Genomic DNA, 13,968 nt, shown 5'->3' with positions numbered 1-13,968 from the left:
GGCATTATGTTATTTTTATAAACCTCCACTAGGGGATTTTTAACTTAAATCCCACAGAATTCAAATCATATAATATCAATACTTGTTATAATACCAAAGCGACAAAAAAGTAGGCAACTAATATTGGGACTTTTTTTCAAATACCAAAAATGCAAGCAACCCTCTAGTCTTGCAAAGCCAAACTCCATTTCTCTCATCAGGCAGATCAATCTTGTGCTCAGTCTGAGAATGTATGGACCAGGTAGTGCCGTTTAAAGAGACTTAGGCAATAGCAATGGGTGAGGTTTAGTTGTACTGCAAGCTGGTAAACAAAGGTGGGTGGTGATGAGTGATTAGCTCAAATTAAACGGCAAAACAGCAGGTTTTATCCAAACTGAATCACATGTCTTAATTAAAAGAAGAGCAAAGAACCAGCCTCAGCACAGGCTGGTAAACCTTGGCTTTAGGTGACACAGTAAGCTTAGATGCAGCTATAGCAGTAGTTTTATCATAACTGGACAACATTTTTTATTAAGAACTGTACTGAAAGCTTTTGGGAAAGTGAAAAAGATGTTTTAAGCCATTTCCTGACCTGCTTTGGCGTGAGTTTGATTTACCAACTAGCTCCACTGATTGTTAATGGCAACAGCTGCCTGTTAAGCTTACATGCAGTAGTTTACTACCTGAAGCTGTGCATGACTGCTACATCATAGGTGGTGTTGCTCTTATTGACCCATAATAAATGTGATAGACAGAATGCTTGTCCTATCAACCTGACATTTTTACCTGTAAATGTAAATATAATTTATTTATATAGCCCTTTACAACACCCCACAGGTGATCAAAGTGCTTTACAAAACAGCAAATAGCATGAAAAACACACAGCACAGAACAAATTGATGAAAAACACAGAAATTGAAGCATTAAGAAATACAGACTAAAAGGATAGAAGTGTCACGACACTACTCGGTATTAAAAGCCATCCTTAACAAATAAGTTTTAAGTTTTGATTTGAAGAGGCCAAAGTCAGAGATAACAAGTATCTCAGGGAGGAGATTATTCTAGAGCCTCGGTGCAGAAAGTGAAATGGCTCAGCAACCTTAGTGTTTATATTTTGACCTTGGCACTTCCAACAAAAGTTAGTTGGATGACCTCAAAGCCCTGCCATGTTCATGAACAGTTAAAATCTTAGATAAATTGGATGGAGCAAGTTCATTAATAGCTTCAAAAACAAACATTAAAAGTTTAAATTCAATTCTAAAATGGACTGGAAACCAACAAAAGAGAATGGGAGTAATGTGCTCTCCTCTGGTTGTGTTAGTTAAAAGACATACAGCTGCATTTTGCACAAGATGGAGGCGTCTGATTGAAGACTGGGTGATGGCAATATAAAGTGCATTGCAGTATTCCAACCTAGAACTAATTAAGGCGGGGATAGCTTTCTCAAGGTCGTGATGGCTCAAAAACAGTCCTTTGGCTAGAAGATGTAATTGATAAAAGCTTGCCTTTACTACTTCAAAGGTTCTGTCCTTCCCAAACAAAGACAAGGGATTGTTTCCTGGATAGATGTTAAATATGCAGTGCGATGGTTAAGAAAAAGGGGTGAACGATCAGCCAATTTATATCAATACATCCATTGGTTAATTATCAAATCAGGTCGATAGAAAGTCAAAACACTGATCTTTTATTTTTGTCTTTTATTTTGAAATTCATCCTGCATGCCTTTTGATGGTTTCTCCCCCCGCTGCACGTCCTCAACAAGCTAGCAGTAAACGCCACTGACTAGGGGTGCGCGATGAGACGATCTCAGATCGTGAAGACATAGAATGTACTGGCAATCTGCTTAATCTGTTCTTTCCTAGGATCAGCTCTACTACTTTTTGCTCTTTGCCCCCCTCACCCCGCTCCCTGATGCAGTGGAGTGCACAATCTGCACAAAGCGTATCAACATACGTATCAACGTATCAACATGTTTTTTTGATGAGCTCTAAAGACAGTGTCCTCCGGTCTGCCGAGGTTCAAACAGGTGAGAGAGATGAAGCATACCGTGGTTCAGCGGAGTAAAGTGTGTCTGAGGCAGATAGCCTACTGTTGTAACTGTTACAGCCGACATTGTTTTGCTTTCACTTATTATTTTCCGAGTTATTTACAGGCCTTTCCACCTGGCAAGTACATGTCAGGATAACGCAGTCACGGGTGAAACGTTATAACATCAGCGTCTTTTTACGGGGGGGGAGGCGGTGATGACCGCGAGGCCCAGACATGGATCATTATTAGAAAATGTTTTAAACAGTAAAATCATTGATTTACATGCACCGGCGAATTGTACTGCGGAGCACATCGCTCCCTCTCTAGTCTGTTAGAGCATTTCCACAGCCGGCGCCTGGACCGACACTTCGTTCTGCTACGTTCGAGATACGCTGCAGGTCTATTTTCAGCGCCGGCTGCGTCAATACCCGGTGATCAGAAAGCTCCAGAAGAGGAAGTCACAAGCGTAGAATATCCGGTTCTTTCAAAATACAACACAATGTATGGACTCCGGTTGCAATTCATCACTGTATCAACATTACGTCTCATCCTGAAGTGAGAGCAAAGGGTCACAAAGAGGTCAGTGGGTCACAGAACCACTACGGCGCTATTGATGAGGAAAAGTTAACTTCTGGGGATATATAACCTAAGAATTTTACATAAAACCACAGATCCTTTAAGCTAACATTAACCTTTTAACTTCCTAATGTACTCACCCAATGGTTGAAGCTATAATATCATGGACTTTCACCGGAAAGGATGATAAATCGAGCCCCAAAGGTAAAATAGTCCGCTGTTGACATAATATTCCTGCGTGAACTCGCAGTCTCCCGTGATCTCTTCCTGCTGAGCAGGGCTGCACGCTGCAGCTCAGTACTCTAGACTTCATTCCAGTCTGACCAAACCCGCTGTGCTTCGGTGCGCGGCACAGTCGTTCTATGTGGAAATTACAGGTTAGAGGAAATCCTCTCCTCTCTTGGCCATGTGGACAGATTTCAGACAAAGGCTACTACAGGGTGGGCCTCTCTCATTATTTTGTGTCTGCATTTTAAACATATACAACCACTATATGAGATTGATCATAGATAAAAAAAAACACTCTTCCCTCATTATGGCTGAAGTAGCATAGTAGTGGTGTCTGATTCAGGCTTTACAGATAAACGGAGGGAAAAGTCCGCTGTTTCATGCCCCCCTCAATACACTGATTGGGGAACTACAAAATAACTAGTGAAGGTCCAAGGTCCTAGAGTCTGGAGGAAGAGTGGAGAGGCACAGAATCCAAGTTGCTTGAAGTCCAGTGTGAAGTTTCCACAGTCAGTGATGATTTGGGCTGCTATGGCACCTGCTGGTGTTGGTCCGCTGTGTTTTCTGAAGTCCACAGTCAACGCAGCCATCTACCAGGACATTTTGAGCACTTCATGCTTTCTTCTGTTGACAAGCTTTATGGAGATGCTGATTTCATTTTCCAGCAGGACTTGGCACCTGCCCACACTGCCAAAGGTACCAAAAGCTGGTTCAATGACCATGGTGTTACTGTGCTTGACTGGCCAGCAAACTGGCCTGACCTGAACCCCATAGAGAATCTATGGGGTATTGTCAAGAGGAAGATGAGAGACACCAGACCCAACAATGCAGACGACCTGAAGGCCGCTATCAAAGCAACCTGGGCTTCCATTCATTACACATGAGCAGTGCCACAGACTGGTCGCCTCCATGCCACACCGCATTGATGCAGTAATTCATGCAAAAGGAGGCCCAACCAAGTATTGAAAGCATAGAAATGAACATACTTTTCAGAAGCCTGACATTTCTGTTGAAAATATCCTTTTTGTAATTGATCTTATGGAACATTCTAATTTTTTGAGACACTGAATTTTGGGTTTTCTTATCTGTAATCCATAACCATCAACAGTTCAAGAAATAAAGGCTTGAAATACTTCACTTTATGTGTAACAAGTCTATATAATATATGGGTTTCACTTTCAGACACAAGTGACAAAAAATATTGAACTTTTTCATGATATTCTAATTTTTTGAGATGCACTAGTATCTGTGGTGAAGCTAATATGTTAGTGCTTTTACAAGGAGCTTTTCTATGTGACTGGGAATGAAGTTTTGCAGTTCAGGTAAATGCATCATTAGCCCGCGATTGCCCATTTATCTCACAACGCTGAAAGGCTGATTATCAAGAGCTATAAATTCAGTGATTTTCCTGTTCAGCTTCTTACCTTTGGATGGTCACTGCTGTATTTTTCAGCTTTGTCAAATGACCAAAGTATAGGCTGCTGGCGAGTTTTCTCTGGCGCGAAGTTTTTTCATGGTTTCTATGAAAAAGTCCTTGTAGTCATCAGGTTGGTGTTTTTTTTAGAAGCAAAATTAAAGTGGTGGTGTTAAAGGTGTGTTGTCAAGCTCCTCCACTCATCACATGTACTTTGCAAGCAATGTAAACAACAACTTTGCTATCTTGTTCCCACACCTGAAACTTCTCCCACACGGCCAACATGTTGTTTGTTGTTGTTGGCACACGTCCGGCATCATCGCGTGCGCTTAATTATGACGTCACATTATCGGCCGTACACATCGGTGTAAATTTTACTATTGGCCGGTACCGATAATTAAGTTTTTGAGCTATTATTGGCCAATACGATATACTGCCGATAATATCGTGCATCCCTAGTCGAAATCATATTGTGGCAGATTTTGTGATATCCAAAAATATATCATTGTCCAAAATTTAAGTTTTGTATCGTATCGTGATGAAACAGGTGATGTACACTCCTAATATATGACTATCTGCAACATTTTGATACCCAAACATTGCCTCTGTGATTGTGCCATTTAGACTGTTTTACTCTCCCTTCATTTTCTTTATCTGAATTTTAACTGAAGATCTTTATTTTTCAACATGCCAATACTTTTTAATACTTTTAAATCTGTGAAAAATGAAAATAACAGATATTGTATCAGTTTAAAACACTTGTTATTGAAATGAAACAAGCACCGACATTTGAGAACTTTAACATTTTTTGTTGTCTTAAGAAAATAGAGTTTTTGTTCCATAACTCCTTCACAATATCAGTTGCAATGCTGCTATATTAATGAACAGTTGTACCGCTTCAATACAAGTGTGATTAGTAATGTACATAATATAGGTGGATTTTTTTAAACTTATTCAAACTTAGACTCACACACTTGCTATCACCACACTTTTGTTTGTTGTAGTGCTTACCCAGTAATAGCTGAAACAGTTGATTTGTAAGGCCTTATTTTCTGTGATATCAGATTGGCTCATTGACATGCATACTCGCTGATACCAGTAATCCACTCAGATTGTGAAAAAGCTTTTTCCTTTTTTATTCTCAGCTTGTATTTATTGTCTAGGTGAAGTCTGTTACACTGGGTTTGAAAAAGCCCAAGTGCAAATTTTATTATGTTCTCCATTGTGTTTGAGTTTGGCATCTGACTTTTTCTGTCAGCTTTTTGAAAAAGCTAAGATTGAAGTGTTTGTGTGAGTCAGAGATGAGAAGATGTTGGGCCATGTGTAAGCCCTGTTTGATATCTGTTGCAGCAGGAGAGAAGGAGTCATACGAGGTTGTGAATGTGGTCACCTTTGTGGACCACTGTGAGCCACGCTGGCCAGATGTCAGCCAACTCTAATGATCCCTACAGGTTGCTGGGCTGGGTTGCCTGGCAACCATTTTGCCATTGCCTGTAAACAGAGAGCTGAGACCCATCAGGCCTCCGTCAGGGTCGTGAAGGTGAAGACGGCTTTGGTGTGTGTGGATGAATGTATGTTGGTGTGTGAGACATTTCAAGTAATTCTTTCATTGCTTCATGTTCATGCAGATGTGTGAGTGCCCGTTTTTCTCAGTCGGCTCCTTCTTAACTGATTTCGTGTGAGGTTTTGTACAGTAAGCCAAAGAGGTGAAATAAAGTCAGTTTTGACATTTTGTTTTGCCCAGGCTTGGTGCTTCTGACATACTCTTATGGAGGTTTGTTAATATGTATCAGGAATATTCACTTTTCTTTGTTCGCCCTTGTCTGGCAAGCTGTAATGTTTTGCTTATGAATATTGATACATGAAGTGTATATTAATGACCCTTGGTGACCTTAACCCTATCCTTATTGGCTCCCCGGTGGTATCTGCAGGCTCATGAATATTAATCTAGTTCTGTAACCTCCATTACCCTAATCTTTGCTGTCTAGCCTCCCAGAAGGACCCGTTGTCATGGTAACCCCTTTACTAGACTCTTCCAGACCAAGGGTGGGAAAAAAAATATATTTAAAAAAGGACAGAAAAAATCTAAATTACTCAAACATCTTGGATGCGCCTTGAGGAAAACTGACGTTATATAAGACGGAGGTTTGATTTGTGTTGGAAATTATATTTTTGGTGTCCTTTCTGAGCACTCAAGTGTATATTTGCAGTTTTAGAATTGCTATAACACCATAACAAGGTAACTGTTTTATGAATACTCTAAGCTCAGTCTGTGGGGTGCCTGCAAAGAAAGGTTTCTGATTGCTATCCAGCATTAAAAGAGAAAAATCAGAAATAGTAGTAAGGATGATTAGATGCTTTGCTTTAGAACAAGTGGCATTTATCCTTTATCTTACAGTTAATGGCTGTTGTTCATGAAGCAGCGTTTCTGTTTCCTCATTTTGACTTCTCTCCCTTCTCTCCTCTTCTAGATTTGGACAGTAACGAGGACGGAGGGCCTGATGACGGTCCTGTGGAGGAGGAAGGCTGGTTTGGGAATGCTTCTGACACGCGCTCGGAGTCATCGTCCTATGGAGACACCCAGGACGAGCTCCCCCTGCCCAGGGGCTCGTCTCCCGATGATCGACCTGGAGTCAGCTCTGGGTCTGGGGACCACGACACCTGCGGAGGTGAGAGCTCAATGGGTTGCCCCACACCCGTCCATCGTGCCTCTTTGGAACTCCTCGGACTGGATGGAGGTGCATTCTCGGCCCAGGACACCCTCTCGTCCGTTGTATCCTCGCTGTACGGTGAGGCAGCATCTCGTGCCCTTGGGAAACCCCTCAGCAGCAACCTACGGCGCCTCCTAGAGGCTGGGTCACTGAAACTAGACACTGGGGACCTCTTGGGTCGGTCGTCCAGGGGTGTTGCTGGTGGGGAGTCTCCACCAATAGGTCTAGCTCCACCTTTGACCCTCTCCCCGTCATCTCACCACGCTCAGCAGTTAAGTGCTCTTGCCCGAAAACTAGCCAATAACAACAGCAACAGTGGCTCAGCCTCACCGGCCTCCTTGGCACCCTCAGTCACCAACATAAAGCAAGAGCCCCTTGACCCCTTTAACTCTGTCACCCCTAGCAACGGCAGTGGTTTCGTATGGGCAGGTGTAGCAGATAAGTGGCCACCAGCCAGCTGCTCCACCCCCTGCGGCTCCAGCCTGTCCCCGGACTCTGCAATCCAGAAGCTAAAAGCTGCAGCTAATGCTGTACTTCAAGACAAGAATGCCGTGGCCTCCTCTACGACCTCCTCCTCCTCCTCCTCCACCTCTGCCTCTTCTGCAGTGCCCACTCTGGGAGGGGGGAGTCGAGGAGAGGATGTGGTGCGCTTCGATGCCTTCAACTCTCCGTTCAGCCCACAGTCAGCTAGCTCCACCCTCGCCGCACTCTCCAAGAAAGTCAGTGAGCGGAGCCAAGCCTCGTCGACGACCAGCGCTGCTAACGATCACCAAGCCTCGGCGAGCTCCTTCCTCTCACTTGTGTCCATGACCTCCTCTGCTGCCTTGCTCAAAGAGGTGGCAGCCAGGGCAGCGGGTAACCTGCTGGTGGAGAAAAAAGACGGTTCCTCCTTGGCTACAGCAGGGGTCCTCCAAGAGGACGTGAAGCCCCTGCTAGACAAGAACCAGAAGGCTCCTACACCATCTACACCCACGCAGAGCCTGGAGCTGCTGATGCCCTCAACTCCAAAGGGCAGAGGCAAGCCCAACAGCCAAGCAGGTACGTCTGAGTAGATCAGTGTGACATCAGTCACTCTAGGAAGGGCTGCTTGAATATGGCAAAAATGCAGTCACAAACATTGGGATCACCATTATTAAACACGAATACTTTGGTTGTACAACATCTACATGTATCTGAATTTTGAATCACATCAAACCAAAATGCAATAGCCTACCTCACACTTAGCTTGACGAAAAAACCCAAACAAACCCAGACTACAGGAGTAGTATACACTCACTGGCTTTAGCTGTTTCTTCCATGCTCAAAAGGTTAACAAACAGTTCTCACAAACTTTTGAGCAACTCCTGTTAGTCAAATATTTATCCAGAGTTAAAATCTGTGTTGAAAGCGACAGAATTGAAGTACATTAGCCCACTTAAAGAGCTGACTGACTGTTATAATGTGATGCGTTAAAGGACAGTAGGATTACACGATTGCAGCAGAATGTATATAAAATGTTTTGATGTGTTCACATGCGAACGTAAATTTCGTTTTTGACAAGAGAATTAAATAAGACCTGTTGTGAGGATAAGAAATGTGTTTTCTTTTTCTGCAATGAAGAATAGATATTAGTGAAGGAATCATGCCCTTTTTAACTTGAGAACTCAAAATCTACTTGCCTTATACAACTTTAGTTGAAACAGTTGCCTTACCACAAAACATCAGATAAGTATTGATAAGGACTCAGATTGATTAGAAGCTTTGGATTGAAAGTAGGACTTTTATATCTGTTTTTTTTTTTTTTGATAAATTAGGTACTTTCCTGTCCTATCAAACATAAAATTATTAAGTAATATGTTACTTAAAGCCTGTGTTGTCAAAAAAGTTTCACATTTTGACAATGTTTTAAAAAAGTACCAGTACCGACGTTAATGCACATGTGATAAGGTTTTCATGTTTGTTTTTGAAATTTATACACATTAAAAATGTATAGGCTAGTCCCAGTGCTGCTAATTTGATTTATAGTGTTTTCAATATCAAACTTTATTAAATAGTTTGAAATATTGAATCTGTACCTTTAGATAAATAGATAGCTGAACAGATAGATGGATACTTTATTAATCCAGAGGGAAATTCAAGGCGTTTTCAGCATTTTCAGTAAATCACAACAACACTGTTATAATACTGATAAACATGATATTTTAGGGCATGATTATCATGATATGAAATTTTAATATCATTACACCTCTAGTCAGCATCTTCTTTACACTTTTATTGGTTTAAAATTAGAGATGAGTGTCAAAATCCAGTACTGACATTGTACAGGTACCAACACATCTGATACCTACTGGACCAAATTACAACAATTACTTCAGTACTTCATTCTGATACCCCATCCCTCCAATGGGACACAAGCCAATCCCAAATGAACGGCTGAGCATAAATGTTTGTTTTGCTGTCTGGCTGAATGCCTCTGATCTGCTTGCATTTTCCTACCAAGGAAATAATTACATTTACTTAATTGTTTTTCTCTAATGCTACACCAGTAAATGAATTTTGCTCCTTACATAAAGAAGCTACACAGGTTTCCTTTTTTTATCCCATCTTCCACTGGCATCTTGTGAAGATATTTCAAATCATTTATGATATCCAGACAGCTTTTATTCTCTCACCAACTTTCAACACACATTTTTTTCTCTCCAAAGTATTGATTCAGGCACCGTTTAGGCACCGGTGCCATATAAAAAGTGTTGATTTAGCACTGGTATCAGCAAAAAGCTAAATGGTACCCAAACCTGTTTAAAATTTGTGAGCCCAATCACAGATGTAAAGGGTGACCTATAGCATTGATTTTTGAAAAAAAAAAGTAGCTTAGGACTGAGTGTTCTTTGGAAAATAATAATAAGTGCAATTACTTTTTAAGTTCCTCATCTTCTGTATTTCCCAACTGACAAGCAGGAAATGATTCTATATTATAATAAACACAGTATTTGATAGATTAAACTAAGGCTGAACAACAAGGACAGTAGAATTTTTTGCAAATTAATCTAGTGTTTGAATGGTCCTCTACGTATGCATACATGTTCTCTGCCTGAAAAAATGTATTAAACTGGTCATTTGACACATTTCCGGTTAAAGAAATACTGCAATAGGACATAATAGGATTAATCTAAATTTCGATTAATACCCTAGCCCTAATGGAGATGGGAGATTATGGCCTGTCACCAGGGATATGTAAAGTAAGAATATGTGATTACTATGAATAAACAGAAAAATTAGTTTCACGGCCAAGGCTGCTGGATGCTGTTTCAAGGCCAAAATATGACAGCAGACAAACATTTGCCACATAACAAAACCTATAGACAAAAACAGCATAACATGGCATGTGGCATAGTTATTGTTCAGTAATGATTGTATTGTTTCCATGATCATGGGAAGCCAAAACTGTGATTAAAACTGAAACTCAATTAATTCCCCAGCACTAAGTTTTGGCATTTTCAAAGCAGTGGTACATAAAAATGGCTGTGGCACCAAAACAGATAACAAGAAGAGATCAGCGTAGGTTGAGTGCATTTTAGCTGTTTAAAGATGTTCAGGCACAGGTACAGCTCCCAGTTGTTGCCTTTCTTTAAACACAGAAGCAGACTACTTAAGTTCAGACAAGGTTTCTGCAGTAAAATAACACAACCTTGTGCCTGTCTGTATAGAAGAGACAATGAGGGTTCAAGATCAATTCAGCTGCACTTCATATGGAAAATTTTCATCTTTTGTCACTGTGCCACTCTCTTTTAAAAGCTAATCATACAAAATACCCAAAGTTCAAGAGAAATATTTCCCCTGGTATTATACTTGCTTTTATTCAGCGTTTACCAAAGACAACACCACTCAAGCCATGAAAGAAAAATCCCAACTGTTAGCACTGAGAAATTAAAACTAATATTGCAAAGGAAGCTCAGCCTGGTGGCTACGTTTACTTCTCACCAAAATACTTTCAGGAAAAGCACAATTCTGAACTTGCATGACATGTTGTCTCTAGATTTGTAATGGCTGTGTTCTCACCTCACTGGCGCTAAAGCAGCGAGAAGTGTAGCCTCAGCTTAACTGTCAACCGAGCAGAGAGCACAGCCGAGAGAAAACAGCCCTGGCTGGCCTTCTAGTCTGGGAAATGGTCTGTGGGCTCGACGGGGGGTTCTGACTGAGACCTCACTGCCTTCCCAGACCAGCTCGTTTGTGCTCGGATGTGCATGCTGCCAAAAGGGGGCCGTCAGTGTGTGCTCAGCACAGTGGGGAGCCCTGGAGTCCATATCCATCTCGGCAGCCTCCTCCTGGCTTCAACCCCCACTAACCAGAGCCCTTTGCACTGATCAGCACAGCAGACTTAAGGCCAAACACATCATACTTTCCACTGACTGGATACAGATGCATGCGTGCACACACTCAGTCTCTTGCTCCCCCTATTATGCTCTCTCTCTCTCTCTCTATCTCTCTCTGTGTTACTCACAAATGGCCATGCAGTATATTCTGCAAGTGTGTACTCTGAAGTAGACATATAACCCAAACAAAGATCTCAGTCTTTCACATGCAGGGACAGAAAGCTTCAAAGTGCAGGCTCACACTAAGTAGCCTTTAGGGAGAACAGAATGTTTTCAGAGAGATGGATGGGCACTTTTGAGGGATTGTGTCGCAACCCCGCCAAATCTAAAATGGCTGGATCAAATTGACTTCAGACAGATGAGGCAGTCGATGTAATATTCTGTGATCTGCATGCTAAAAAGGGGGTCTGCTCTAACCCGTGAGCCGTCAAGGTCGAGCAGCGCTGTAAAAATGCAGGTAGTTGTTTGGTCGCTAGACTGAAAAATGTGACCTTGATTATTGACTGTCATGTCTTGTTTTATTGTCGTCTCTTGCCAGTTCCACTATAAAACTGGGTATGTTCTGCACTCTGAAGATTTAAGGAGAGCTTTTACCCTTTTTTAAAAACATGATTACATTGGAAACACACATGTAAGGTATGAGGATGAAGGAACTGAACTCGCACACATTTTCCCTCTCCTGCTTTATTTCCGCTTCACTCAGCTCAACTCGGCATAAGCAGAAGTCATTTTTGCATTGTGATCTCTGCCGTGCTCAGAGAGGTTGGGCCGCAGATGGCGGTTTATTGTTGCAAATAGGCAGTCTCGAGGTTTTACACCTCAGGTCAATGAATGGCTGAGCACAGTAATTTCACCAAACACTGATTACCAGATGTTTTTCAAGGAACAGCACTGGAATACTTATGAAGCCATCCTGACAGGCCCTTGTAGAATTTGTAATGCAATCATGCCTCTTTCTAATAAGACCAATTAAACAGTAATGGATGCCGGATATGAAGCCAACAACAATAATCGAGATACTAAAACATGCTTGAGTTTTTACTTCCATTGTTCCATTGCTTGCAGCTGGCATTTCCCTTGATAGTTTTCTTCATTAGGTGTGGAGTCGTCGTCTTTTCCAGATCTGTGTAAACTGCAGTCTACATTTAGAAAGGCATGTTTATGCCTTTGCAGCAACAGAGCTTCATTACAGTTAGTAACAAAGTAGATATTTTCATCTCTTTAAGACAAATGGCAGGCCTTTAGACAGTTTTTTTTTTTTTTTTTGCCTGTGTTAACAGTAGTTTTTGCTGTACTCCTCCAGGTTCTCCCGAGGATGGTGGCAAACCGTTCCAGTGTCCTGTGTGTGGCCTGGTTATCAAACGCAAGAGCTATTGGAAGAGACACATGGTCATCCACACAGGCTTGAAAAGCCACCAGTGTCCATTGTGTCCCTTCCGCTGCGCTCGCAAAGACAATCTCAAGTCCCACATGAAGGTGAGATTATATTGATTTTCTGCATCTTTTGACCCTGCCACCCTCACCTCTATCATCTTTAATTAATGTTATATGAATATAATTAGTAAAAATTAAAGCATGCATGCTTTCATTACTTATCCTTTTGTAATATATCCTTATCATAGCATGATAAAACCATACTTAATGCTTTTGTTGTTCCTCATTGATAACTTCTCCTAAGATGAAGCAAAATAATCCTTCCTGTTGTTGTCCTGTTGTTTCTGTAGTGAGTAAAGTAGTGATTTGACACTTAAACCTGTCCTCCTTTTCCAGGTACATCAGCACCAGGACCGAGGTGAGACGTTTCAGTGCGAACTCTGCCCCTTCACCTCCTCCCGTCACTTCAGCCTGAAGCTTCACATGCGCTGCCACCAGCACTTCCCCCGCACAGACGTCAAGGTGAAAGAGGAGCTCACCACCGACACGGAGGGCGAGGGCTCCCTGATGGGTGACAGCAGCTCAGCAGACCTTCGAGGGGCAGAGGCATCGCCGCTGCACTCGGACTCTCAGCAGACGTCGCCGCCACTGCACGACGCCTCCTCGAATCACGTCCACATCAAGGAGGAGCCACAGGAGAGAGATTTGTCTGTGCTTTCTCCCTTTAGCATGTGCAGGGACCGTCCCAGCAGCAGTGCCAACTCACTCGATCTCCCTGGAGTCGGAGTCAGATCCAGTCCTAGTGGTCCAACCACGGCCTCCCTCTTCAGCCCTGATATCAGTACAAAGACAGCTACTGACCTGCTTATGAAGCTTTCAGGTTAGTATCATGTTTTTAACATGAAAATGTCATTCCTTTAGGGCTGCAACTAATGACTATTTCAATCCATTTCTACGGAAAGCAAAGAAATGCACGTCCAAGTTTACAAGGCAATTAATAAGGTCACAAAAACATTTTGTTTGGTTCAACAAGCTCTCTAATTGGATATATTTAATTTGTTTTTACATTTTAGGCCACCAGGGAAAAAGAAAAAAAAACTTGAATCTAAAAGCTTGATCTAACAATATTTTATGCCTTTGCATTAAAACTGTCTTAAATGCACAATAGGTACATTGTGTTTTGGAACTGAGAATTCAGTTTGTTAAAAACAGCACCCCATAAATTGTTATTATAAGGACAAAAAGCTTTTAAAAGTGCACTTCACATTCACACTGGAGGCTATTAGGGAATGCACATGAGCTCTTC

The 13,968-nt window shown here is 41.8% G+C and overlaps 1 protein-coding gene across 1 annotated transcript in view; it reads left to right on the top strand.

Moving 5' to 3' along the window:
- znf827 (zinc finger protein 827) overlaps positions 1-13,968 on the top strand; it is a 131,568-nt gene that overhangs the window by 34,009 nt on the left and 83,591 nt on the right. The window contains exons 2-4 of the mRNA XM_041784605.1: positions 6,697-7,974; positions 12,592-12,764; positions 13,059-13,542. Coding sequence (XP_041640539.1) covers positions 6,697-7,974; positions 12,592-12,764; positions 13,059-13,542 — 1,935 coding nt within the window. The remainder of the gene's footprint in view (positions 1-6,696; positions 7,975-12,591; positions 12,765-13,058; positions 13,543-13,968) is intronic.

This window comes from Cheilinus undulatus, linkage group 4, assembly GCF_018320785.1.
Source record: "Cheilinus undulatus linkage group 4, ASM1832078v1, whole genome shotgun sequence".
Lineage (NCBI taxonomy): Eukaryota > Metazoa > Chordata > Actinopteri > Labriformes > Labridae > Cheilinus > Cheilinus undulatus.
The sequence above is the reverse complement of the archived record's forward strand: the minus strand, read 5'-3'. Positions and strand labels throughout refer to the sequence as shown.